The sequence below is a fragment of the Pelodiscus sinensis genome, chromosome 2, assembly GCF_052426305.1.
Source record: "Pelodiscus sinensis isolate ZL-2025 chromosome 2, ASM5242630v1, whole genome shotgun sequence".
Taxonomy (NCBI): Eukaryota; Metazoa; Chordata; order Testudines; family Trionychidae; genus Pelodiscus; species Pelodiscus sinensis.
In genome coordinates, this window is record NC_143053.1 from 445,114 (window position 1) to 471,424 (window position 26,311).

General features: G+C 47.2%; 2 protein-coding genes across 45 annotated transcripts in view; one reads left to right on the top strand and one right to left on the bottom strand.

Moving 5' to 3' along the window:
* The window catches only part of IQANK1 (IQ motif and ankyrin repeat containing 1), a 159,151-nt gene extending 150,838 nt beyond the window's left edge, over positions 1-8,313 (top strand). The window contains exons 15-16 of the mRNA XM_089776076.1: positions 5,658-5,828; positions 6,384-8,313. Of these exons, the coding sequence (XP_089632202.1) occupies positions 5,658-5,828; positions 6,384-6,438 (226 nt within the window). The 3' untranslated portion in view covers positions 6,439-8,313. The remainder of the gene's footprint in view (positions 1-5,657; positions 5,829-6,383) is intronic.
* Positions 8,314-8,449: 136 nt separating this feature from the next.
* SCRIB (scribble planar cell polarity protein) overlaps positions 8,450-26,311 on the bottom strand; it is a 263,350-nt gene continuing 245,488 nt past the window's right edge. For 36 of the 44 annotated variants that reach the window (XM_075919866.2, XM_089776049.1, XM_089776052.1 and 33 more), the window contains 2 exons: positions 15,504-15,555; positions 8,450-10,559 (listed from right to left, as the gene is read on the bottom strand). In XM_075919866.2, coding sequence (XP_075775981.2) covers positions 10,399-10,559; positions 15,504-15,555 — 213 coding nt within the window. In that variant the 3' untranslated portion in view covers positions 8,450-10,398. The other 8 variants (XM_089776062.1, XM_089776057.1, XM_089776061.1 and 5 more) reach the window with 5 other exon arrangements.

Genomic DNA, 26,311 nt, shown 5'->3' on the forward strand with positions numbered 1-26,311 from the left:
GGACAAGGAGTAATGGGCTTAAAGTGCAGCAGGGGAGGTTTAGATTGGACATTAGGAAAAAATTCCTAACTGTCAGGGTGGTCAAATATTGGAATAAATTGCCAAGGGAGGAAGTGGAATCTCCCTCTCTGGAGATATTTAAGAACAGGTTAGATAGACATCTGTCAGGGATGGTGTAGGTGGAGCTTGGTCCTGCCTTGAGGGCGGGGGGCTGGACTCGATGACCTCTCGAGGTCCCTTCCAGTCCTATAATTCTATGATTCTATGATTCTAAGTGGGAAGGGGGCAGTTCTCCTACTTCAAAGGTGTGCAAGTCTAAGGGGTCGCATCTGGAATGCCCTGCCAAGCAGCCCATTGACTCTGGTGTCTCAGACAGTTCCGTCGAATATTCCTTTAAGACAATTCCTCTTTTCCTGGAATGAGAAATCTAATTCTCTCCCTTCTGTCTAATGCCAGCAACTCTACAACCAGGGGAGCAAAAAATCTAATTCTCCTCCTCTTTTTATTGGTATCTAACCCGATGCCATTGAGAGAGTCAGCACTGAAAACGTCTGCTGCAACTCGACCAGCACTGAGCCCTGAACCGGCACCAACATTGGTGCTGATAACTGTATCGGCACCAGCAAGCACTCCGGCTTTGGCCACTCCAGCGCCGACCATGCTGGCACCGACCACGCTGGCACCGACAATACAACTGGCACCACTACACCACCCAGTGCTGGCACTGACATCTCAATCGGCACCAACAGCACACTCGACACTGCTGCACTGACCAGTGATGGCACCGATGCCCCATACAATTGCATAGCTGGCACCTATGCCCATCTCAACCCCGGTTTTGTCTTCACCCGAACAATCCCCAGTGCTGACAAAGTCTTGCCAAAAGTCCCGCAAGCTACCATTTCCTTCTCCAAGCCCAGAGCAAATTGAGTTTTCTCCAGAACTGCCTTCACTGTCTCGAGCTCGCTCATTTCCTTCCGGGCATTCACCAAGACATCACACTTCTAAACAAAGTTATTACTCTCCGCCATATACTTCATCTCATTACCGCCATCGGCACCAACGTTCACCAGCATGCTCCACACACTCAAGGGGAAGATCGCGATCTCCCAGATCTCCTACACTCTCAGCTACTCTGGGCACCGTGAGATACATAGGTATAGATACTCCTCCAAATATTCCCCATATCACATGCGACACTATGACTGACCTTATACACACTCTCACTAGATCAGATGCCACTTATATTCTCCACGATGGGGCACAGTATCATCACCATCCTCTCACCAACCTCGCCCTTCACATACCAGAACTGACTCTCCTGCCCCATCTGCAATGAGACCTTCTACTCCAACATGCGGAACCATAGCCCAATCAGTTGTTGGATTAGGAAGAACCACAAAGACATTCGCCTACAAACCTATCATCGTCGTCACCTGATGATGCTGTCTTCCCCGAGAATGCATCACCCACTGATGACCTCCAACAGTTTCAGGAGTTATTCAAAAGAGTCACCGATAGTCAACAGGTGCAACTCTCAGAAGTACAACAACAAAAAAAACCCGTTGTCTGCTTAGAAACCTACAACCGTCCCAAAAGTTGCACTTCCACTTGACGACGCAATTTTGGAGATAGTAGACGACATATGGCAAATGCCAGCATCAACTCCTGCTACCAACAAAAAAGCAGACAAGAAATATTTTGTTCCTGCTAAAGGCATGGAATTCCTCTTCACGCAACCACAACCAAATTTTCTGGTTGTGGATGCAGCACAACAGAGGGCTAAAGCTCCTCAGTTCAGGGGCAGTGCCAATGACAAGGAGACTAAGCGTCTGGATCTTGTCGGATGGAAAGTCAGTGGTACAAGAAGGATACATGGCTTCTAGAACAGTGCTACACATAGCCCTTGATATCTCAGATGTGGCAGTGCGGACCACCGCCACATCTGTGGTCATGCGCAGAACCTCATCGCTGCAACAAGCAGCAGTGCCGAAGGACCTCCTGTCAAAGGTTGAAGATCTTCTCTTTGACAGGCAGAGTCTTTTTGCAGAAAAGATGGATCAAGTCCTCCATTCTGACAGGGACTCCAGATCTAAACTTAACACTTTAGGCATGTACACCCCGTCTTATCGCCGAAAAAGATATACATCCTACCAAAGACAGAGACCATTCTCACACGCCATGTCCCAGGATAGACAGCAGGAACATCAACGCAGCAGACAAAGACAACAGAAAAAACTACCACAAACTAAACCATCCAATCAACAGAACACCAGGCAGCAAGTTTGAGTCCTCAGTCGAGGGACTGCAGACCATTCTGCTGGCCACCCACCTTTGGGCCACAGATGCACTGTTTCACCATTGTCTACGGCCATTCCACCAGCAATGGACCTATATTACCACCGACAGATGGGTCGTACAACTAATTGCGTTAGGCTACATCATCCCCTTTCTCTCACGTCCTCCTTCCACCCCCACCCCATCCCTCTTCAGGGACTCATCTCATGAGTCTCTCTTAAAACAAGAAGTGGCTCGTCTCTTAGCTATTGGAGCGAAAGAGAAGGTTCCAGACAAGTTCAAAGGCAGGGGGTTCTATTTCTACTATTTCTTGACCCAGAAAAAATAGGGAGGTTGGAGACCCATCCTGGACCTTCAATGATTAAATTGGTACCTTCGCAAACAACGCTTCAAGATGATGACCCTGGCAACTATCATTCCAGCATTGCACAGTGGAGTTTGGTTTACATCCCTCAACCTACAGGATGCCTACCCCGGGCCTATGGTCCACTCACAAATCGCTACTACATATCAACCTACTTGAGTTGCAGGCAGTCTTCAATGCATGTCGGCACTTTCTTCCCCTATCTGTGGTCGGGTCATTTGTGTCCTTACCGACAATATGACTACGGTATACTATGTAAACAGATAGGACGGAGCTCAATCCTGATCACTTTGCATGGAGGTGATACGTTTATGGAATTGGTGCAACCAGCACAAAATTACAGTTATTGCAGAGTACTTCCCTGGTGAGCAGAACTCCACAGCCAATGCTCTCAGCAGGCATTCCTCCATGAATTACGAATGGGAATTGCATCCAGAGGTGCTTCATGCCATATTCCACCATTGGGGGTATCCATCTGTAGACCTTTTTGCCTCACACCGCAACACAAAGTGCCCTCAATACTGCTCAAGAGCTGGGGTTGGACGGAAGTCCATGGGGGGTGCCTTCCTATACAACTGGAGTCATCATCTCCAGAACGCCTTTCTACCTACTCCCCTTATTCCCAAAGTTCTGGAGAAAATAGCAATCGAAGGAGCCACAGTAATAATGATAGCCTCCTTCTGGCCACGACAGACATGGTTTCCTTACCTGTTTCGCATGTCAATCCATTCTCCATATCATCTTCCCAACGCCACGACTTGCTGTTGCAGGATCATGGGCAATTGATACATCCTCAACTTGACCACCTCGCTTTGATGACCTCGTACCTAGTTGGTTCCAACAAACAGAGATTAATTGTTCCCAAGCTGTCAAGCTTGTCCTGCTACATAGTAGGAGATCTAACACATGTAACACTTACCTGCATAAGTGGCGACACTTCTCTTCATGGTGCTCCAACTTAGGCGTGGACCCATACTCAGTCCCTATTCATCGCATTTTGGATGATCTTTTAGATCTTAAACACTCTGGCCTGACTTGTTCCTCTCTCAAGGTACATATTGCAGCAATCACCGCCTTTCAGCACTCTGTGGATGGCTACTGTGTATTTTCCCATCCAATAACAAAGAGATTTATGAAAGGGTTGACTAATCTCTTCCCACACCACAGGTAGCCCGCAGACCCATGGAACCTGGAGCTAATTTTGGATGCCTTAATGCGACCCCCTTTTGAGCTGTTGGCAGCTTGTGATTTACACACCCTAACAATGAAGATGGTTTTTCAGTTGGCAATAACTTCAGCACAAAGGGTCGGGGAATTATCCGCCCTCTCAGCATCACCACCCTACATGGTGTTTACCCCCCATAGGGTAATACTGCGTCCTCAACCAGCCTTTCTACCTAAAGTGAATTCAGAGTTCCACCTAAACGAACCAATAGTTCTTCCCACATTCTACCCCAAACCCCACTCAGCACATCATGCATGTCTCCATACCTTGGATGTCCGTCGAGCATTAGCATTCTATATTGACAGGACACAATGCTTTCAGAAATCTCAGCACCTCCTCGTGTCCACTGTGGAACATTCTAAAGGCCATCCCTTGTCGGCACAATGTATATCCTGACTCATCGTCTCGTGTATAATACAATGTTATTGCTTACAGAACAAGCCTCTTCCACATACGCTGAAGGCACATTCAACGAGAGTGATGGCAACTTCAGCTGCCTTCCTCAAATGGATTCCCTTACGAGACATTTGCCGAGCAGCTACTTGGTCTTCTGGCTTTACATTTGCCAAACACTATGCTATTCCTAACATCTTTATGACTGATGCAGCAGTTGCCTCTGCCATCTTCTCCATGGCAGCAGGATGTTAGCTCCGAATCCTGCCTCCTTGAAGTAGGCTACTGCTGTGAACTCACCTACAGTGGAGCACCCACGGGACACTGCTCGTAGAAGACGAAGAAGTTACTCACCTTGTATAGTAACGATGGGTCTTCAAGATGTGTGTCCTGTGGGTGCTCCATGACCCACCCTCCTCCTCTCTTTCGGAGTACCTCATTTATTATGTTTTTCAGACTCTAGAGGATCAGGAGGAACTGGCGGGAGCCGGACTGCGCGCACACAAACGGCACAAAAGGCACGAGACACGCATTGCGGTCCAGCGGACTACATCTAAAAAAGATCTCCGATCTGCGGTGCTGGGACAAGCCCTACACCTACAGTGGAGCACCCACGGGACACACATCTTGAAGACCATCATTACTGCACAGGGTAACTTCTTCTGTCACAAAAGTCAGCAAGAGCAGGGGACGATTGAGTGGGCTGGCATGTTGGTAACCAATAGGTATAAAAAATGACCCACGTTTGCTTTTCAGTGCTGCGTAATTTAGCACGGGGCCTAAGTCTGGGTCCAGGAAGAGAGAAGGTGTGGTGGTACCTGAAGCCATGATGAAAGGGAATCATGTTTTACAGAGCTGGGGCCATCAAAAAACCTGAAGTGCATTAGTAGAGTGAACTCCTAAGCAGGCTCTGAGCCAGTGCTGGGAGTGAGGCTGCATGTAGGAAAAGAAACAACTCACAAAAGCGCACAGGAAAGGAGCAAGTGCTACAGAGGCAGGTAGGCACTGCTCCTTTTTCTAATACAGTTCGGGGTCTCAGTCATCCCTTGTTGCACTCCATTGTGAACTTACAGGCTGTGTTTCAGTGCTACACAATTCTGTTCATGGCTTCAACCGGCTTTCCACCCTCCCACAGCCCCTGCCTTCCAACACTTTCAGTCAGGCTTCAAGGCAGAGTCGTCCACTTTGCACAGCTACAGCCTTGGTGCCTTTGAGTATTCTGAGGTTGGGGGGCGCTAACCAGGTGTTTACTTGATCTGTGTCCCTGCAACACCACCTGTGGCTTTTTAGAAGCAGGCATCAGTGAGACCAGGTGAGCTCATTAGCATAGCATGCCTATAAACTGCTGGGCAACTGCTCATCCCTTTCTTCTTACAGGTACCTGTCCTTAATCAGAGCAACTGATGGATCGGAATACGCACAAACTGAATTTCAAGCAACTAGGATTGGAAACTTTAAATTCTTTTTTGTCATCAAACGTCACCAGCCTCCTGAGGACTTGCTCCAAATTCTCCTTCCAATTCAGGTCATTCTGTCCAAGTGCAGCCGGTAGGCATGGGGATACCAGGCAGCAACCGTGTGGAAGCTGGTGTCTCATTAAAGTGAAATTGTAGTTCAAGGCTTGTGTTTAATACCCAATCATGGGTAGCGCTGTGGTTCGGCTTGTTGTGTTACTGCCACAAGTGCAGGCTTATCGTGAGTGGTGCCAAATAGCCTTTGGCAGGGTGAGGTGAACTCAGCTCAGATCCGGGTGCAGGATGCAGTTATGTTCAGCAGCATAACTGGCAAGACTCTAAATGTATGTCCAATTGTCCCTGTAATATTTTCCAGCCATTAGCAGATTTTTCTCCATCCATGTGCAGAATAATTTTTATGTGCACAGAAGCATGTGTAAAAGTGCTCCACCAGCAGAAACAAAACCTAGCTGTGGGTGCTCTGCTAATCAGGTGGGTGGCATTTGAATAGTTCCTGAGTAGCTGCACAAGCTCACAGATTATAGGGAACACCTACAGACCCCCTTACTCTCCCCCCCGCTTTGCAGGCTAAGTGAGTCTCTCCTAGACAGTGTCTCAACTTTAGTGAGACCCGTTTCTTTTCTTTCAGAAAGCGAGTAGGAAGACGAGTCCCTTTCTCGCAGTCCCGGCCCTTTGTTCTGTGATACCTCAGTACCAGGCAGGAAGTGTGAAGGAAATGTGCCTCTGCCTCACCTCTGCAGCCATTGTCTTTTTGTTTATGACACCCAATTGGGACTTATTTTAGCCATTTTTTCCCCCTATTCTACTTCCTATTTGCTGCAATCGCTGAAGGAGGCTGCAACTTGGTGCCATTGTCTTTAGCCCCACTGAGACAACGCTCTTGCCAGCCTAGTGCAATGGAGGGCAACCCTTTCTTTATCTTTTACCCAGGACTTAGCACACAGGATTCTTCAATGAACAGCGCAGTGAACTGGGGCTGGCTGCACCCATTTTTCAGTATCAGTGACTCTATGTATGTATCTGGGATGCCTGTAACCATTCTGTGCTAGGCACCATAAGCAAGTCTGGCTACTACAAACAGCAGTTTGGCTGTGGCAGCTGCAGTGTAGCCAACACTCCAGGTGCTTCCAGCTATTGCTAGTGCACAGATTGACCTGACATTGTTAAAAAGCCCAAAGTAATGAAGGCCTTATTCATCTGAAGCCAAACTACTGCTAGCACCAGAGGGACTGTCGCTTGCATTCCCTGCTCACTGAATGAAACCAAACCAGCAGCCACCCTGGCACTGACAGGGGTTGTGCAGGCCCAAACTAGAGGTGATTGCACCATGTCCACTTAGGGATATTAAAAAGCTCCTTATAGACTTGTCTGAGCATGGGTGCATGGTGTCCCAGGAATGGCTGCAGATGGGGTCCAACTGCCTATAGGTCAAGTGGTGAAAATCAGGCTGGAGGCAGGGCAACATGGCAGGGAGCAAACCATTGAAATGGTGAGACTTTCCCCATACATGCTGAGTCAGAATTGCTTGCCTAAGTGTTCTTCCTTGAGCCTCGTTTCTCTAGCACCCAGCAGGCAACTGTTCTGCAGCAACTGTAGTGACAGTGCCTCCTTCCCCCAGACAGCTGAAAAGTGGCTATGGTAACACCAAGATGACAGGTAGCCACCCACCTGCTGCAACTATGAACATATGTACTGAGTGGGAAGCTTGGTTTTACACTGCATCGCACTAGTAGTTGGGAAGAGCCAAGCTATGACCCATCTGGGCTCTACCATTCTAGGGTTCTTTGTTAGCTGCCACTAGCAGATGTGCTGTGCAGGCTGCTGCATGAAATTGCCCCATCCTCGAGAGTCCACCCTCTACATGTACGTGTACATGTGTATGTGTGGGTGAAAATACAGAAGATGGTTACATTGGCAGGTGACCTGCATAACTTCATGTGTGTGGGTGGGGGAAACAGGAACATAGTGTTCAAGGAGTCTAGCAGATTCAAGTCATTCAATCAGTGTATTTTAACAAAGAACAGGTTAAACGCTAATTTGATGTGGTCTACAAATATGTACATGGGGAACAAGTATTCAAAAATGGGTTCTTCAAGCTGGCAGCGAAAGGTCTGAGTCAATGGATAGAAGTTGAAGCTAGACAAATTCAGACTTCAAATGAGACATACTTTTTAACAGTGAGCATAATTAACCACTGGAACAATTTACCAAATTCTTGTGGTGACTGCCCTATCTCTGGCAATTTTTAGATCAAAATTGGATGTTTTTCTAAAATATATGCTCCAGGAATTCATTTAGGGCCATTTCCTGGTCTTTTATAGAGGGTGTCAGACTAAAAGGCCACTGTGGTGCCTTCTGGCCCTGAACTCTATGAACGATGTCTCAAAAATGGGAGCCCATAGCAGGGCAGATGCGAGGGAGGCTGAGACAGCGATGCTGGAACAGTTGCCTTTCTCTTGATTGGGAAGGGACAGGCACACCTAATTTCGAGCCTGCTGCAACTGCCATTACTATGGCTGAACACAGTACTATAGAACATCTACCCTTTGACGTCACAGGCAGCACGCTCATGGGCACTGGCTCTGCTGATCAGAAACACCCAAGTTTGTTGGGGTAGAAGCAATGACTAAAGAGAGGCCCGTCTTGTGCTGCCCACTGGCCAGAGGAAAGAGCTTCAGCTACGGACACAAGCTCTCAAATGAAAAGTAAACTTTATTCTCCTTGAACCACAAAATAGATTTCTTTGGTTGTACAAATTTCACTAGTTACAGTCTTGATGAGCTAATTTTTCTTCTGCATCTCTCAGGAGGGTAGAGAGATTAGAGCCTGGCACCCAAGGACCACAAAGGAAAAGGAAAATTACAAGTTAGTCACCAAAACCAATTTTCATGATTGTTTCCAGAAATTGCTCGTTAGAAAAGCAAATGCTAAGATGAAGTTTTTAAAAAGGAAAAGCTCAAATTGCTGATGGCAGCAGCTGTGGCTGTAATTTGATAGATCATCAGATTTCCCTCCCCCCACCGCTGATCCCTGTAAAATGAAACTTATTAATTCAGTTAACATGTGCCATGTGATTTTGGTGTGAAGGGAGGAGAGTCTCAGCTAAAAGAAACCACATTCAGTCATTTAAAAAAATGTACAAGCAGAAGTGCCCTTCACTCCCTAGTCACATCCTGGCACTGGGCTGATTACGGGCCAGCTCTGGTCTTACTGTTGCTGGCATCAGCACCAATTTGTTAGTGGGAGTGGAAAGAGCACTCAGGCCATTGCCAAGATCAGATGCCTTGCTTTGGGGCATGGGTGGCTAAGGGCTGCTAACTCACACAGGGCAGTAAAACCAAGAGAAACAATAACATCACAGGTAGAGTTAGGCACCTACTCACTGGCACCACACCCATGGGTTCACTTGGTACTAAGGCTGAGCAAGCCCTTGTTCCAGGCAGGAAGCCAGCAATAACTCCCTTGGTGCATGTGTAAACAATTTCATCTGTCCTAAGCTGGAGGGAAAGGGTCACAAAGCCACCACATTGCTAGAGACCGTAGGCTTTGTAGTTATTGCGATGCCTATCTAATTATCCTTTTCCCCTTGGAGCTTCCTGTATGGGTCTCACTTTGTCTGTGTCCAGTCCCCCTTAAATCTCACATTTTACTTCAGTGCTTACAGACAACACAGTGTGAGCCACCACCTTCTGCCGCCCACACCATCACTGTGTCCCACCATCATCCTGCACCTAATGCCTTTACTTGACCCCCCACCAACCCACATCCCACTTTCTCCTTGCACTCTACACTAGGACCTTATCCTCACTGTCTCATTTGTCCCACCTACTGCTGTGTCACCACATTCTAATCCCCAACTAGTCTGTCCCTACCGCCGTCACATGCACATATTGCTATGACTTTGCTATAGCTGGCCAATTTGTTTCTGTACCCCCATCTCCCCTAGTTCATCCAGCTCATGCATGCTACTCTCACACAGTCAGCACCTGTTCCGCTGCCCTCCTGTAGTGTCTTTGCCCAGAGGAGGTCACAGCCTGTGCTACATGAATTCCATGTGCATCTGGGGGCAGTGCGCTGCCCAAAGGAACAGTGTCACACTGGGCCAGACTACTGATGGCATAGAGCTCACAGATTCTTGCCTCTGCACAGACATGACACGCCATGAGTGGGGGCAAGGGGACCTGGTTTTCGACAAATCACTGGAATTTAAATGAGAGTAAAGGGCTGGCCTTCGTGATAAGTCACATCAGAAAAAGCCCCTGTATTAACCACTGAAAAACCAAGTGGAGGGAACAACAGGGGCAGCGTCACGCACTCACTCATGCACGCACACATGTACGCACACACACACACTATTTACAGACTAACAAATTGCTGCTTCTGCTCCTTCCCTTGCCCCGCTTTGTCAGACGTCTTAAAGTCCAGCACTGTCCTGTCTTGTTCGGCACATGCCCAGCACTGTGGGTAGTGAGAAAAAAGGAGGTTCACAGCCTAAAGAAAGTTAGTTAACCACAACACCTCCTGGGATGTGCAGTTCCCAGCCAATGTCATGCTGTGGAACCCAGTCCAATGCTGTCCGTGGAGTCTAGGAAGTTGTAGAGTCCTGTGCTGTGCTGTCCTGTTGCCCCAGTGCATCAGGCCTTTTATGTGGGGACAGCAGCCTCCAGACTTCGACGGCTGTGTCGGAGTTTGCGCTTGCTGCTGTACAGAGCCATTTCTTCAAGTGCTGATGTGGTAGGTGTTGAGGAGTCGTGTGTTACTAACAGCCCCTCTTCCTCTGCTGGTCCATCTGGCTCCTGGGGACCTGAGCAAAGACGGACAGAAATCAGATAGGATTTCCCACAGAGCAGTGTGCCTCTCAGATAAAGTGATCACCGGATTTATGATTTAGTACAATAATCTGTAACCCACACCCTTCCTTCTCTTCTTATATTGGCAGGTTTCCCCTCCTTTCAAATAGGACCTCCTCCTTATGCTAAACAATCTGTCCCATCTATAGTCAGCTGTGATGCGCTGCATCCCTGAAAAGCAGTGCTGCATAAGCTTGGCAGCTTGTTGTTCTCTCACCAGCACAAGCTATTACATCGCCCACCTTGTCTCTGTAAGACATGCAGCTGGTAAACTGAAAAACAAATCTGATTTTGGGTCCTGAAATGGAATTTTTCTGAATTTCTGTTCCATTAAAGATTTCATATTTTTTATTTTATCGTAAATAGACATTACTTTTTTCCCCTGAAACCTCAAAGCTACCTTGTAGTCTCCCAGAATCATTCCTGCCCTCCAGTCAAACCAAAACAAATCAACTGGATGCCAAACAAAAGTCATTTCAGGTCTGCCTGTGCTAGGAGTCCTTCTGCTGTAGCCAAGGAGGGATTTGTCACCAGGTTAACTTGGTGCAGATCCTCGTGGGTCATGCCTAGTGCTTCTCCCACACCAGTGCAGTACTGTTCTAGTTATAATGTCCCTGCCATATTACTTTCCCAGCAGCTGTTTAGGTAGCTGAAGTCCCCCGAGAGTTCTTAGTTTGGAATAACTAACAAAAATCATTCAAACACAGAGCTTGGTGGTGATGGAGGACTTCAGCTACCTAGACAGCTGTTGGGAAAGCAATATGGTAAAGCACAGATTATCCACCAACTTCTGGAATGTATTGGAGACTGTTCTTATGAATAGAGATGAAGAAAGCAACTAAAGGAGAGGCTGTTCTGGATTTGCTGCTGACAAATAGGGAGGAACGGATTGAGAATTTGAAGGTGGCAGGCATCTTGAGTAAAAGCTCATACAAATCCATGATGGCTGTTACCTACCATCTTATTTTCATCCAAATGTTTGCAGATGAATTCCTTAATTACCTGCGCCATTATCTTTCCTGGCACAGAAGTTAAACTGACTAGTCCGTAGTTTCCTGGGTTGTTCTTATTTCCCTTTTTATAGATGGGCACTAGATTTGCCCTTTTCCAGTCTTCTGGAATCTCTCCCAACTTCCATGACTTTTCAGAGATGATAGCTAAAGGCTCAGATACCTCCTCTATCAGCTCCTTGAAAATTCTAGGATGCATTTCATCAGGCCCTGGTGACTTGCAGACATCTAACTTTTCTAAGTAATTTTTAACTTGTTCTTTTTTAAATTTTAACGTCTAAACCTACCCCATTTCCACGAGCATGTACTATGTTAGGCATTTCATCATCATGAAACTTGGTGAAGACCGAAACAAATAATTCATTAAGCACCTCTGCCATTTCCAAGTTTCCTGTTATTGTTTCTCCCTCCTCACTTAGCAATGGGCCTACCCTGTCCTTGGTCTTTCTCGTGCTTCTAATATTCTTGTAGAACATCTTCTTGTTACCCATTATGGCTCTAGTTAGATTGAGCTTGTTTTGTGCCTTTGCCGGTCTAATCTTGCCCATGCACATGTATGTTGTTTGCTTATATTCATCATTTGAAATCTGACATAGTTTCTACTTTTTATATAACGCCTTTTTGATTTTTAGAGCATTCAAGATCTCCTGGTTAAGGTGGTCTCTTGCCATACTTTCTATCTTTCTTACGCAACAGAATAGTTTGCTTTTGGGCCCTTAATAATGTCCCTTTGAAAAACTGTCAACTCTCTTCAGTTGTTTTTCCTTTTAGTCTTGCTTCCTCTTAGTTTTTGGCCACTGTTGGCAGACAGGATACTGGGCTAGATGGACTTTTGGTTTGACCCAGTATGGCCGTTCTTATGTTCCTATGGAACCTTACCTACCAGCTCTCTGAGTTTACTAAAAATCTGCCTTCTTGAAATCCACTGTCTCTAGTTTGCTGTTCTCCCTTCTACCATTCCTTAGCATCATGAACGCTACGATTTCATGATCACTATCACCCAGGTTGCCTTCCACTTTCAACCGGTTCCTCCTTATTTGTTAAAAATCAAATCAAGAACAGATTTCCCCCAGTAGCTTTCTCAACCTTCTGAAATAAAAAAACTGTCTCCAGTGCAGTCCAAGACCTTCTTGGATAATCTGAGCCCTGCTGTGTTAGTTTCCCAACATAAGTCTGGATAGTTGAAGTTCCCCATCACCACCAAATCCAATTCTAGTATTCTATGATTCTATGTTCCGGCGAGATGATACTGCTGCTTTCAGTCCCAGCAGGAACTAAAGAGTGTTTGCTGCTGAACAAAGTGCATACATCTTGCTGAGAAAACATTCTAGTACTGCACCGCATAAAAAAGACCAGTGGAAAGTTTAGGGAGACAGGAAGGATGTATAGGGAGGCCCCGGGGGGGGAATAAATGCCATACTGCAGAGCGTTAGCAGAACCTAAAAAGGATTATGAGGAGCTACTGCTGCTAGCTCAACCCTGCCAGTTTGTCACCTAAGAAAGGACTTAGGAGCCAAAATAGTTCAGCAGCATACCAGGTGGTCTCAATGATGCTGTACATTAAAATAATAGACATGGGACAAAATGTCATAGCGCAAGGAACTAACCACAAAAGTTTGCTTCAAGCTGGGGGGTGAGTACCATTATATAAGGCATTGGTGAGGCTGGATCTGGAGCACCGTGTGCAGTTCTGGTCTCCCATGTTTGAGAAAGACGAAGTTAAACCAGAACAGGTGTAGAGAAGGCTACTAGGATGATCTGAGGAATGGAAAATCTACCTTCTGAGAGGAGACTGCAAGAGCTCGACTTGTTATGCCTGATCAAACAAATGCTGTGGGGAGATATAATTGCTCTTCCTAAATACATCAGAGGGCTAAACACAAGGAGGGAGAGGAGATATGAAAGTTAAGCACAAATGTGGATATAAAGAACAAATGGCTATTAAACTGGCAATTGACATGGTTAGTCTTGAAATTAGACCAAGGTGTCTAATTATTAGAGAAGTGACGTTCTCAAATAGCCTTCCAACAATAACAGTGGGGGCAAAAACCTAACGGGGTTGTTATGGAGGAGATGGTGTGTTTATGGAGGGGATGGTGTGATGAGACAGTCTTTCATGGCCTGTAGCTGCGCTGTGATTGCTAGCAGCAACTATCCCCAACAGTTGGAGACAGGACTCTGTTTAGGGAGGGCTGAGTGTTACTACAGAGAATTCTTTCCCAGGTGTCTGGCTGTAGGTCTTGCCCACATGCTCAGGGTCTAAGTGATCCCCATAATTGCGGTCAGGAGACAATTTCCTCCTACATCAGACTGGCAGAGACCCTGGGTATCAGGGGTTCACCCTCCTCTGCAGCATGGAGATGGGGGTCACGTACAGGCTTAAAGTAGTGTAAATGGTGGATTTGCTGCAACTGGAAGTCTTTGAATCATGATTTGAGGCCTTCAGTTACTCAACCAGAGAGTGGGGTCTATTCTAGGAGTGGGTGGGTAAGGTTCTGTGGCCTGTGATGTGGAGGCGGTCAGAGTAGATGAGCACACTGGTCCCTTCTGACCTTGAAGCCTATGAATCTAATCAGTCTGATTTACTTCACAGCTGAGATAGGCATTGGGGTGTGTGTCCCTGCTTTGTACAGTGATGATAAGGCCTTTTGAAGACATGGAGGGAAAGGCTTAGGAAGCTCTCGGGGCTCTCCGAGTAAGGTCCTCTTCCCTGTCTTGCTTTCTACTTTCAGCCTCCTCTTGGTCTGGTTCTTGCTCTCTATGGAGACCATACCACTGGGAGCTCTAGGCATAGACCTAGTTAGTGAATTAGATCTTGGTTATTTTTAAAAGCGCAGGAATGTGAACAAGTTCTAGAGGGTTTAAAAAGGGAGGGTGCATGGGTCCCAAAACACTCAATAAGGCCTAAGTGGGAACGGAAGGGGTACAACTATGGAGGAGACAGAGCTGATGGAGAAGCCTTCCAAGGAGTGGTATAGTGAGAGGAACGTATTTAGGAGGGGTAGAGAATGTCCAACCAACAGGCCAGGAACTGGTGATGGTTCCCTGCTTGATTCAGGGGAAAAGGAATGGGCAGCGGTCACGAACTGTTCCTGCTGTACAGGTGGAGTCAAGCTCTCTAAGCAAGGGTAAGAGGTTGCGCGTAGCAGTAGCAGGTATTGGGGCACCTGATATCTTGCGACTGCACTTGGTATGGAGGGCTCCACATGTGCATTATATTTGCCAGAACTGCCAAAGACTCCACTATGAGCGCCAAGTCTGGTACTAGCATTGAACGGATGACAGAGTTTTCTGAGTCCACCACTGGCACGAGGCATCAGCAAGGCAAAAGTGAGAAAGGCAAGTTTTCTGGTGAAAATTAAATTAAAAAAAAAAACCATGCAGGGTACATGCTGGACATGGCTGAGCAAAGTCTTGATCCCATGTACACATAGTACATGCACATAGATTCAATGTATCCTGGCTCTCAAGTGTTCACATGCCCTGCACCTCCGATTACCTGTGACAGGCAGCCAAGTTCTGCACTCCTGCCTCGGCAGGGGACACACTGGGACATGCACACTGCACACCAACCTCAGCTGCAAGAGGCCAGCCTGGCCCAGCCTTTGCCTTAGGACAGCAGCCGGGAACGAAGCGAGGCCTGCCCACTACACACTACGCCCAACAAATCAGTCATCATCCAGCCACAATGCAGAAAAATCCTACCCACAATTCAGTGCTGCTGGATTGGAGGGTTCAGTCTAGAATGAGACAGAAATAGGAGATTGCTTCAAGCAGGAGAAGGAACTGGCTATGTCAGTGCTCTGTGGACTCATTGGTACAGTGGCTAGGAGACGATGGAGGTAGGTGGGGACTGTATGGCTCTTTGTTGCTAGGTGAGTAACTTACCTGTGCTATTTGTGTCATCCACATAGCGGAGACTGTCAACTGCTTCTGGTGACTGGAAGAGGAAAAAACAGAAGGCAGTGAGCATCAGGCACCAATCACTCCCTCTGCCCTAGCACCAGGGCCACTGCTGACTGCTAGACATAGGCAGAGGAACTGAATCAAAAGAACTCACAAAGAGCAAATGACCCCATTTTAATGCGGCTTGAGCCCCACCCATGGCTTGGATTCGGGGAGGAAGGGTGTGTGTCCTGTGGGGTATTCCCTGGCTGCCCTACTAGGATTAAGAGAGAGTAGGAGAGACAGGTAGGGCAGCAGAGGTAGGGAGGACGGAACCTGGGCAGGAGAGCAAGAGCAATGGGAATCTTCAGCCCTTCTGAAAGTCCTGGACTCTTGCCCACAGCCTGCGGCATCTGTCAGATTGACTTCCACGGCAGCCGAAGCCATTCTCATTTGGATCAGTAAGCTCCTTTCCTTAGATGAGGCAGGAAGAAGTTACTCACCTTATGCAGTAATGATGGTTCTTCAAAATGTTCCCTGTGGGGATCAGAGATTGTCGCTAGTGGTGCCTGGCCGCATCGCACATGCACAGTAGCCGTCTCATGGTGCTGTTGGCACCCATTTTGGATGCACATAATGTGCTCCCCCCCCGAATTCAGAGATGAACGCTGACGTAGAGAGGAGGAGAGTGGGTGGTAGAGCACCCACGGGGCACACATCTCGACGAATCATCGTTACTGCACAAGGTGAGTAACTTCTTCTAGTGGTGTCCCTGTAGGTACTCCACTCTTGGTTACTGTCAAGTAATGCACCTGCATGGAGGTGAGGGCTTTGGAGTCAAGTCTTGGATGCAGAGGATAGCACAGTGAGGCTTACGGCAGTGGCCGAACAAGGACCACCTGATATGGTGCAATGTTTAGCTCAGAGGACTAGGTTGCAGCTCTGCATATCTCCACTAATGGGACATTCTTAAGGAATTCTACTGAGGCTGCCACCATTTGAGTGGATTGTGCTGTGACTCCCTAGGGGGGTTTTGGTATGGATTGTGTAGCTTGTGTACATACAGGAGGACAGCCACCTGGAGATACGCGGAGGAGTCTGCTGCACCTTTGGATCAGTCCACTACAGAGACAAAGAGTCTGGTGGAATTGCAGAATGGCTTGGTCCTGTCAAGGTAAAAGGCAACAGCTCTCCTGACATATAGCGAATGAAGGGACATTTCCCCAGCATGCTTGTGTGGTATAGGGAAAAATGGGTGAATGGCTTAATTGATATGGAAAGTGGAGGCAACTGTCACAAAAACTTGGGGGTGAGATCGTAGTATAAATTCAGCGTTCATGAAAATAGTCCAGGGAGGGTCTGTCACAAGGGCTGCTATTTCACTGATGTGTCTGGCTGATGAGAAGACCATTAAAAATGCAACTGACATTGACATGCGATGAAGAGAGCAGGTTGCTAGAGTTCAAAGGGGTTCTTGTGATGCTTTTAAAGCCGTGGTTCAGATCCCAGGGTGCTGTGGAGGATGCACTCCCAGGTATATATTTAGGATTCCCGTAAGGAAGCATTCAGTAGTAGAATGGGCAAAGGCAGATAAGCCATCTACTGGTTCATGGAAAATTGTGATGCCCACCAAATGGGCTTTATGAGAGCTCATGGCTAGTCCTGAGTCTTTAAGATCCAGTGTGTAATTGAGAGTTGTGGACAGGGGTGATGTGGAAAGCATTAACTGGTTTTATTGGCACCATAGTGAGAATCTTTTTCACTAAGGGTATGTCTACACAGCAAAGTTATTTTGAAATAACAGCCGTTTTACTAGCGTCTACACAGCCAAACCGCTATTTCAAAATTAATTCAAAATAGCGGAGCGCTTATTTCGAATTTGGTAAACCTCATTCCACGAGGAATAACACCAAATTTGAAATAGCTATTTCGAAATAAGTGCTGTGTGGACACTTATATCGAAATCGGGGGCCTCCAGCCTTCCCAGGGTGCCCTGGTGGCCACTCCAGCCTCAACCAAGAACACTCCTCTCCCTCCCCCGTCCCCGGAGCCCTTAATGGGTTTGACTCTGGCCACAGTGCCTGTGCCAGCTCCAAGCCTGCCAGCCCAGAGCCAGCAGTCACTGCCCCAGACCCAGTGTCCTCAAAATATGAGCCAGCAAGCCACTGGCAGCCAGCCCTCCACCACTCTCCAGGAGCAGTCTGCCAGCTCCCAGGAGCCTGCCAGGGCCCGGAGAAGGTGGGCACCTTCCTGGTCCGGGGTGGAGATCATGGACCTTATTCAGGTTTGGGGGGATGCCCCCAATGTCCATGCTCTCCGCACTAGACGGAGGAAGGTGGCCATCTATGGCAGAATAGCTGCCAGCCTGGCCACCAAAGGCCACATATGAACCCAGGAGCAGGTTTGCATGATAATCAAGTTGGTCTGGCGAGACCCCCGACCCTGAGCTTCCTCTCCCCCTTCTTCCCCTTCCTTCCCCCTTCCAGCTCCCTCCTCCCAGGTTTCTCCCTCCCCTCTCTTTTCCGCTCCCACCTCCTTTCCCCAGTCTCACCAGAGTTTCATCCCCCCCCCCCCAGTTTTGTTAAATAAAGAGAGTTTGTGTTCCTGAAAATACGTGTATTTTATTTGACATCAGGAAGGGGGGTGAGGGAGAGGTAAGTGGAAGGACGTGAGGGAGGAATGAGGCACAAGCCCCCAGTGGGGCCGGCCAGGGAAGCTCTTAGTGCTCCTCAGGGTAGAAGCTCTCCCGCAGGGCCTCCTGAATACTGGACCTCCCGGATGGCAGCCTGCAGAAAGTGCAGTCAGGCTCGCAGCAACGCGTCCACAAGAAGCACCAGAGTGCCCAGGGTGTTGCAGAGTGCTGTGGTGTCCCAAGTGAGAGCAACCAGGGTAACCTGAGAACTGGCTGTCTGGGGGGGTCCCTTTAAGCACAGACCTCAGATAGCCTCAGGCAGAAGCCACACAAAGTAACTCCTAACCTGATGCCCTGCCAGACGTGGTTCCAGCCGGCCTTAAATGCGATTCAGCGTCCACTCAGTATGGATGCGCTATTTCAAAATAGCAAAACGCTATTTCGAAATGCATTTTGTGTGTAGACACGTTATTTCAAAATAAGCTATTTCGAATTAACTATTTCTAAATAACGTTGTAGTGTAGACATACCCTTAGAGAGACAGTGTTTCTAGTTAATAATACATGCTTTACTCTTGTCAGAACAGGTCTGGTCCTCATGTTGGAAACCTAGAAGAGCCATGTTTTGAATCAGAGACTTGCTCTGTTCAGATACAGCGTGTGGCCTGTGTTGCACAAGGAGAGCCAGTCGCAGAGGTAGAGGCTAACAATCGCGTCATGCAAGGTGACTCAGGTAAGGAAACCAGGTCCGTCTGGGTCCTGTTGGGACAATAAGAATCATGCATGCCTGGCCTGTTCTTGTTTTGTATGACTCATGGGATTAGCAGTAGTGGTGCATTCCGACCCCTCGCTAGAACAAAATTGGGGACATTTGTGGTTGTCTCTGGTTGAGAAGAAGTTGATCTGGGGGCATCCCCATTTGTGGAATATTGCCCTGAAGATGGTGGAGTTGATCTCCATTTGTGCTGTTCTGAGAAGTGGCAACCAAGGGTGTCTGCTGTGGTGTTTTGGTTGCCTGGTAAGTAGGATGCAGTCAGAGATTTTGTGATGCAGATGCACCAGTTCCACAGTTTGATAGCTTCAGTGCACAGGGAGTGAAACTGGGCTTCTCCTTAGCGATTGATATAAAATATGCATGGAGCAGTGTCGTCAATGGTGTGGTGGTTTAGGTGAGCCCCCCAACCTATAATCAATGCCTCAATGATAATAATGCACGATGTGGGGTTCTGTTGGATGGTAATACCTGTCAGCAAGTTTCACGGTTGTGTCCATCAGTGCAGGGAGGTAAGGACCAGAGATGGGAGCATGCCTTGTCTGTCCAAGCTGTGGTGGGTAGGTGTATAGACTGTGAAAAGACAACTTTGGAAGCATCACATGTAGTCTTGCATACTTTACCACATAGGTCGTAGCTGCCATGTGGGCTAGGATTTGTAGGCAGGTTCTTACTGCTGTATAGGGACTATGGATAACTGAATTTATTTGTGTCGTCAGTGTAGTGATTCAGTGTTGGGGAAATATTATCCTGGCTCATGTGGAGTCTAGGAGCGCTCCTCTGAATTCAATTGTTTGTGTGAAGTCCAGTATGGATTTCTGTATGTTGACTTGGAAGCTGAGATGACAGGAGAGGTCCAGGGTGACATGGTTAGCGTTTCACAGTGTATTGTGCCCTTCATCAGGTAATCATCCCAATAGGGGAATATTAACACTCCCTGTTACCTGAGGTGAGGCTTACCACAGCAAGCGTGTTTGAGAAGACCCACTGGGCAGTGAACAGGCCAAACAGTAGAACTCAGTACTGGTAGTTGTTCAAGGTCTCCCTTGAATCTGAGGAAAGACCTGTGGGTGGGGTGAACTGTAATATGGAAGTATGCATCTTGAAGACTGAGGGCTGAAAACTAATCTCCCTTGTCCGGGGCTGATATAATCATGGCAAGAGTGACCATCTTTCCTGTGGGTGCATACAAATGTGTTGATTTTTCTGAGGTCTTCACCCTCCCATTTTTTTCTGAGGAAGAAGTTGGAAAAACCCTCTTCCATTATGGAGGGTGCAGGAGATAATGGATGTTGTTCAGATGAGCACAGTTCAGTTACCAGTCAGTGCCAAGGAGTGGGGACTGTGGTACCAATGCAGCCTCCATGTCCCTGTGATGTGAAAGTTGTGGTGGTGCTGACTGCTGTTGGAGTGTGGTCTACTCCCGTGTCGCTTTAGTGCTTGTGGTCGGTGCCACATGGGCTCTGATTGTTGGTGCCATACAGCGGGGGCAGTATGTCCAACTGCACGAGTCGCTGTCAGCATTGATGGTGCTGTAGGGACTTTTCATGTCAGCTCCATTTTGACATGTTTGGCTGTTGCTGGTGTTCGCAGCTTGGCGGTGCTCAGGATATCGGTGGTACTGATTCTTGAGGAGCTCAGTACCATGGCCAGTGATCTTGCAGGGGACAATCTTGACCTTCAAGAGTCCTGGGTAAGAGAAGAGGAGGCTTGCTTCCTTGAACTGCTGCAAGTTTGAGCTGTGTCCTTTGAGGTGGTTTTATGAGACCCTGTGGTGAGGCAGGTGTCTAATCAGAGGGTTGCAGAGCCTTCCCCAGAAGGATTGTCTTCAAACGAAGCTCTCTGTTGTGTCTGTCCTCGGCTTTTAAATTGTTACCACGGGAGAATTTGGGGGGAATATGGGCTACCCCAAGGCACCAGATACAGGATGAATGTCCCTCTGAGACCAGCATGGCCTCTCGACAAGAATCTCATTTTTTTGAATCTGGGAGAGCCCGGCATCATGTTGCTGAAAAACAAAGTACACTGCGGGGTCAGGGTGGAGGGGAGCGGGACTAATGGAAAAAATTAAAAAAAAATGTTTTTTAAAGCTAGGGGGTTAAGAATGAATCTGGTAAAAGAAGCACTTTTTGTCTTTTTTTTTTAATTGCGTTTTCAGGGCGAGGAGGCCACACTGCTTGAAGGCTCTTTCTGCTACTGAGGACAGTCGAGAAGGAACTGAGGGGGCTGTGCTGCACATGTAAAAATGGGCACCAGTGGCACCATGCTATGACTCTGGTGCATGTCCAGGGCAACTAGGCACAACTAGTGAAAAGCTCCGATTGCTGGTGCGAGGATGCAATGACTCCTAGGGTGGAACACCCCCAGGGACACCACTTGAAGATGCACAGTCAGGCGTATGGCAGAAGCCAGCCTGGGGAAGGGCTGCTAGCTGGTGACTGTGGCACTCCCAACCCCTGCTAGTTTCATAGGCCTCCGAAGAGAGAGGCATGCTTCAGGGAACAGAATTTTCTGTAAGATCCTCCTGGCAGCCCCCTGCCATGGGAGTCAGGCCAGGGTGAGACTCAAAACAATTAAAACAAAACTAATTTTGCTCAGGGCTATGAGCATCAAAGTGCTGCAGGGATGAGGCCCACTGCTAGAGGGGGAGGCACAGGGATCTCTCAGTTCCTCCTGTGAGCATGGGAGACAGTGGCTCCACTAGTCTCTACTATTCGATTCTCTACACCCGGCGCCCATTGCGAGGAATCCACAAACATATGGACAACACCTCCACGCACCCTGTCACTCACCACTGGCAAGTTCTGGGCTGCTGTTTCAGAGGGGAAAGGCAAGTGCACGCTGCATTTGGACTAGAAAACACTGAGGGGTTTGTAGGAGATCCCAGGCTTTGGGGGAGGGAATTCTATAGCGCTGGGTGAGCCCCAAGAGCAGGGGTGGGGAAGAGCCAGCCCACAAGGCCGTTTCAGGCTCCGCCCCTTAGCTCATTGCCTCGGAGTGGGTGAGGGGAGGGAGCCCTTCTAACTGCTTCTATTTAAAGGGCTCCCCTGCTGGGGGGCTGCATTGCCAGGCAGTCTCCCAGCAGGCGCGAGCCCTTTAAACAGACACAATTGAAAAGAGCTCACAGCTCTGCCCCACTAGCTTCTATTCAAAGGGCTTGTGTCTGCCGGGCAGCTGCCAGGCAACAGGTTAGCAGTGGGGCCAGGAGCTGTGAGCCCGGTGATATGAAATCTAGGCCTCCACCCGACAACTGTGGGCGGAGGCTAGCCCCCGGCACTCTGCGCTCTGCTCCTGGTCCCTTCCATTGGCCAGAAGTCAGGGGGCAGGGACCCCAGGCCAAGTAAAGCTCCCGGTAGGGTAGCTCTCAATCCCACCTCTTCTGCCCCAGGTCCCACCCATTCCTCTTGCTGGATTCTGGAGCTTTTCTCAGCACCATCTTGCCCAGGAGCACAGCAGAAAAAATCTGGTTTGGGCTGACTAGTGATTTACTTGGTGAGAGTTTCTTAATGACTTAATCAAGCACATACACATGCCATTCCTTTCACTAAATCCATATTCTAATTGAAAAACCCAATAATTTGAGTTCTGAAATGCTCCTGTGTTTCAAGGAATTTAAAAAACATAGGTAATCATTGGAAATTTTAGCAGCTTCCTTTAAGAAGTAGCTTTAAATGCCCAATAACCTAGCTCTTTACAAATGGTTTTGATAAAAATATCTAGATGCGACTTTTATAGTAAAAAATGGGAATCTTTTGTAACTCATACTTAGTGTGGGTGGGAAGAAAAACAGGGACTTGGATACTATTTCATGGATCATAGGTCTGGAAGGGGCCTCAAAGTTATTTAGTTCAGTCCCCTGCACTTATGGCAGGACTAAGTGTTAATTTTCAGTGCCTTGTGCCTTTTCATGAAAGTGATGTGTGCTTTAATGATCTTGGTGTGGGGAGGGTACAAAACTAAAATGATCAAACGTTCACTGGAAAATGTTACATTAGTGACACCTGCATTTTTCTTCCCCCCATTTGGGCTTTTCTATAACAGCTCTTAATACAATTTGTGGCACAGTTGTTTCGGAAAGGGTAGTACTTAAGGGGTGGGGGATAAAATATGTGACGGTCATTCAAATAACTTTGTCTTCTGGCAAAAACAGCTTTCTGTCCTCCCGTCTTTCCTCCTTTTCTTCCTCCCTTCCTTTCTTTCCCAAAGAGCACAAACAATTCAAGAATATACACACATAATAGCGGAATGATACAGGAGTCTTGACATATGACAAGCAATTCAGATATTGCTAAGCACCAACCACATAACTGAACTAGCCCCACAAAAGAGGATCTTTCCTAAAAAACAGGAATGGTAAACGTTAAAAAAATATATTTTAAATGTTATGTCTTTGAAAATACAAGCCACAGTAATAATCAATGGTAAGTTTGGCAAGTTTTATATATGAACAAAAACCTCTGTGTTATGTGGCCAGAAATTAATAATTACTAAGCCCTCCTCCACCCAGCAACAAGCACCTAGAGAACACTGAAAATGAGAGGCAGATCTTCATTCTTACAGAGCTCATTGCAGAATCAAAATAAAAAAAGAGAAGATGTTAATGGCACTTTTTGGTTTAGTTTGGGAAACATTCTGAAAAGAGTGTGGAATCTGAGAGCAGAAATTGGTGTGGTTTTGAAAATGAAAGGAAACGATGTGGACTTCCCTTGACTGAATGCTGTAACTTAGCACTCTGATTTTGCATTTGCCATTGACATTACGAGTCACATGAACTAACTGAATTCAAAACTGCAAGGCAAGGGACTGTTTGCCCATGACATGTATTCCCTTGTCAAATCTTTCATGGCAAAGTTGCTCCTTTTCTCCCGTCAGACTGGAAACGAGCAGTTCCCACACTTCCCCACTTTGCAACAGATTACAATGTCTGATGAGAACCTGGAAAGATACAATTCGTTACTGCTCGCTTTGCACAGTGAGTTTTCTTGACACTTCACGGATTTTAAAATGATAGCAAATGACATGGCTTTGGTCTCCTCTCCTTTCACATATGTGGTGGATAATGCTCCAAGTAACCTCCAAATTGAGTTTATTAACTTGCAGAGTGATGCCTTGCTTGTGGAGCAATTCAAACCAACACCACATCTGGGATTTTATGCATCTCTCAATGAACAAAGCTTTCCGAAGATCAAGGCTCATGCCCAAAAGATGCTTGTAGTGGTTGGATCAACTTATATCTGCGAGCAGACATTTTCTATGATGAAATTCAATAAATCTAAGAACAGATCTTCTATCACTGATGACCATTTTGCAGTTGTGCTCTGCATTGCAACATCAGAAGTGACACCTGACTTCACGTCCCTTGTTAATGCCCAGCACAGACTTGCTTCTTCACACTGAGTTGCAGTTTTTCTTTTACACTTAAATTTAATGCACATAAGTTGCATTAAACTCAGGTGGGCAATAAGTCAGATGTGGCTTCTGGTTAATAAGCACTGGCAGAAGCCACATCCGACTTATGGCTTCTGAAGATATGGCCATTTAAAGCTCCTGTTGGCTGTGGAGCACCATTCCTAGCCCATGTGAGCTGTAGGAGGTGGTGTCCCAATTCACACAGTGCCCATTGGCTAGAGATCATGCTCCACATGAATGGGAGGTTCAAGTGGCTGTACCAGTGGAGGAGCATGTAAATAAAGCATTAGTGGCCTGCCGGGGTTAACCCTGGTAAACTGTGTCCACTCCGCAGGTCGGATACTGCCCACTAGTGACGTAACTAAATGTTTAGTGTTATTACAAATGTTACAGGTGTTCTCAACATGTTAGTGTTCTTATTACTAATTTTACAACTGTTGCCTTCTATGATGATGTTGTATGCAGTTAAGTATTATTAAATTTTAATTACTTTGTTGTGCAAAAAATATATTGGCGTCTTTTTCCAGCAGATGGACTGCCCCTTCTAGCCTAGGCCCCGCCCCTTCTGAAATTTGTGAAGTTCGCCCCCCTTCAAAAATTATTGCCCATCGCTGCCCAAGAAGCATCTCCTGCCTGCTCAAGTTTTACCCAGTGCCTGAACAGCAGACTCAAGAAGGGTGGGAGAGGTCCTGGAGTGTGAGATGATGCTCAGGCATCCCTGGCCCAGACCTGCTTGTGCTTTGGAAACAAGGGCAGAGATCTTGGGTTAGCTGCAGGGCTCTCTGAGAGCACAAGCCTGAAGAGGCAGCTGCTGCTCCAGTGTCGTTTCCTCAGGAGTGATGCTTGCTAATGTAGGTAAAAGGCACTGCTGTAATTGACGGGACTGGCAGCCTAGGTGAGTAATGCCAAGAAGGGATGTGCTCTCCTAGCTGCTCAAACTAACTCATGCCCATTGCTGTAGGAGAGTTCCAGAGGATCTCCTGGCCTGGGACTGCCCTCTCCTAGTGGAGGCAACTCCAGGGTTGCATATGGGAAGAACACTCTCCCGCCTGCATTAGCACCTCAGCATGAGTTTGGAAAAAATCATGTTTACTAAGGATTCAAATTCAAAATGATCTGTTGGTCAAACTGGAGCAATGGTCTGAGGTAAACAGGATGAAGTTTAATAAGGACAACTGCAAAGTGCTCCACTTAGGAAGGAACAATCAGTTTCACACACACAGAATGGGAAGCGACTGTCTAGGAAGGAGTCCTGCAGAAAGGGATTTAGGGGTCAGAGTGGACCACAAGCTGAAGAGGTGTCAATAGCATGACACTGTTACAAAAAATGCAAACATGATTCTGGGATGCATTAATAGGAAAGCAACACATAAGAAGTAATTTTTCCAGTCTACTCCACACCAATTAGGCCTCAGCTGTGCCCAGTTCTGGGTACCAGAAGAACAACAAAAATCATTAAAGGACTAGAAAACATGACCTGTGGTGGAAGACTGAAAAATTGGGTTTGGTTAGTCTAGAGACCATAGTAGTTTTTAAGAAAATGAAAGGTGGTTACAAAGAGGGAGAAAAATTGTTCTTCTTGGCCTGTGATGATAGGGCAAGAAGCAATGGGCTTAAACTGCAGCAAGGGAGGTTTAAGTTGGACATTAGGAAAAACATTCTACCTGTCAGGGTGGTTAAACACTGGAATAAATTGCCTACGGAGGTTGTGCAAACACATCGGCTACGTCTAGACTGGCATGATTTTATACAAATACTTTTAACGGAAAAGTTTTCCGTTAAAAGCATTTGCAGAAAAGAGCATCTAGATTGGCACGGACACTTTTCCGCAAAAGCACTTTTTGCGGAAAAGCGTCCGTGCCAATCTAGACGCGGTTTTGCGCAAGAAAGCCCCGATCGCCATTTTCGTGATCGGGGCTTTTTGTGCAAAACAATACCGCGCTGTCTACACTGATCCTCTTGCGCAAAAGCATTTACGCTAGAGGGCTTTTGCACGAAC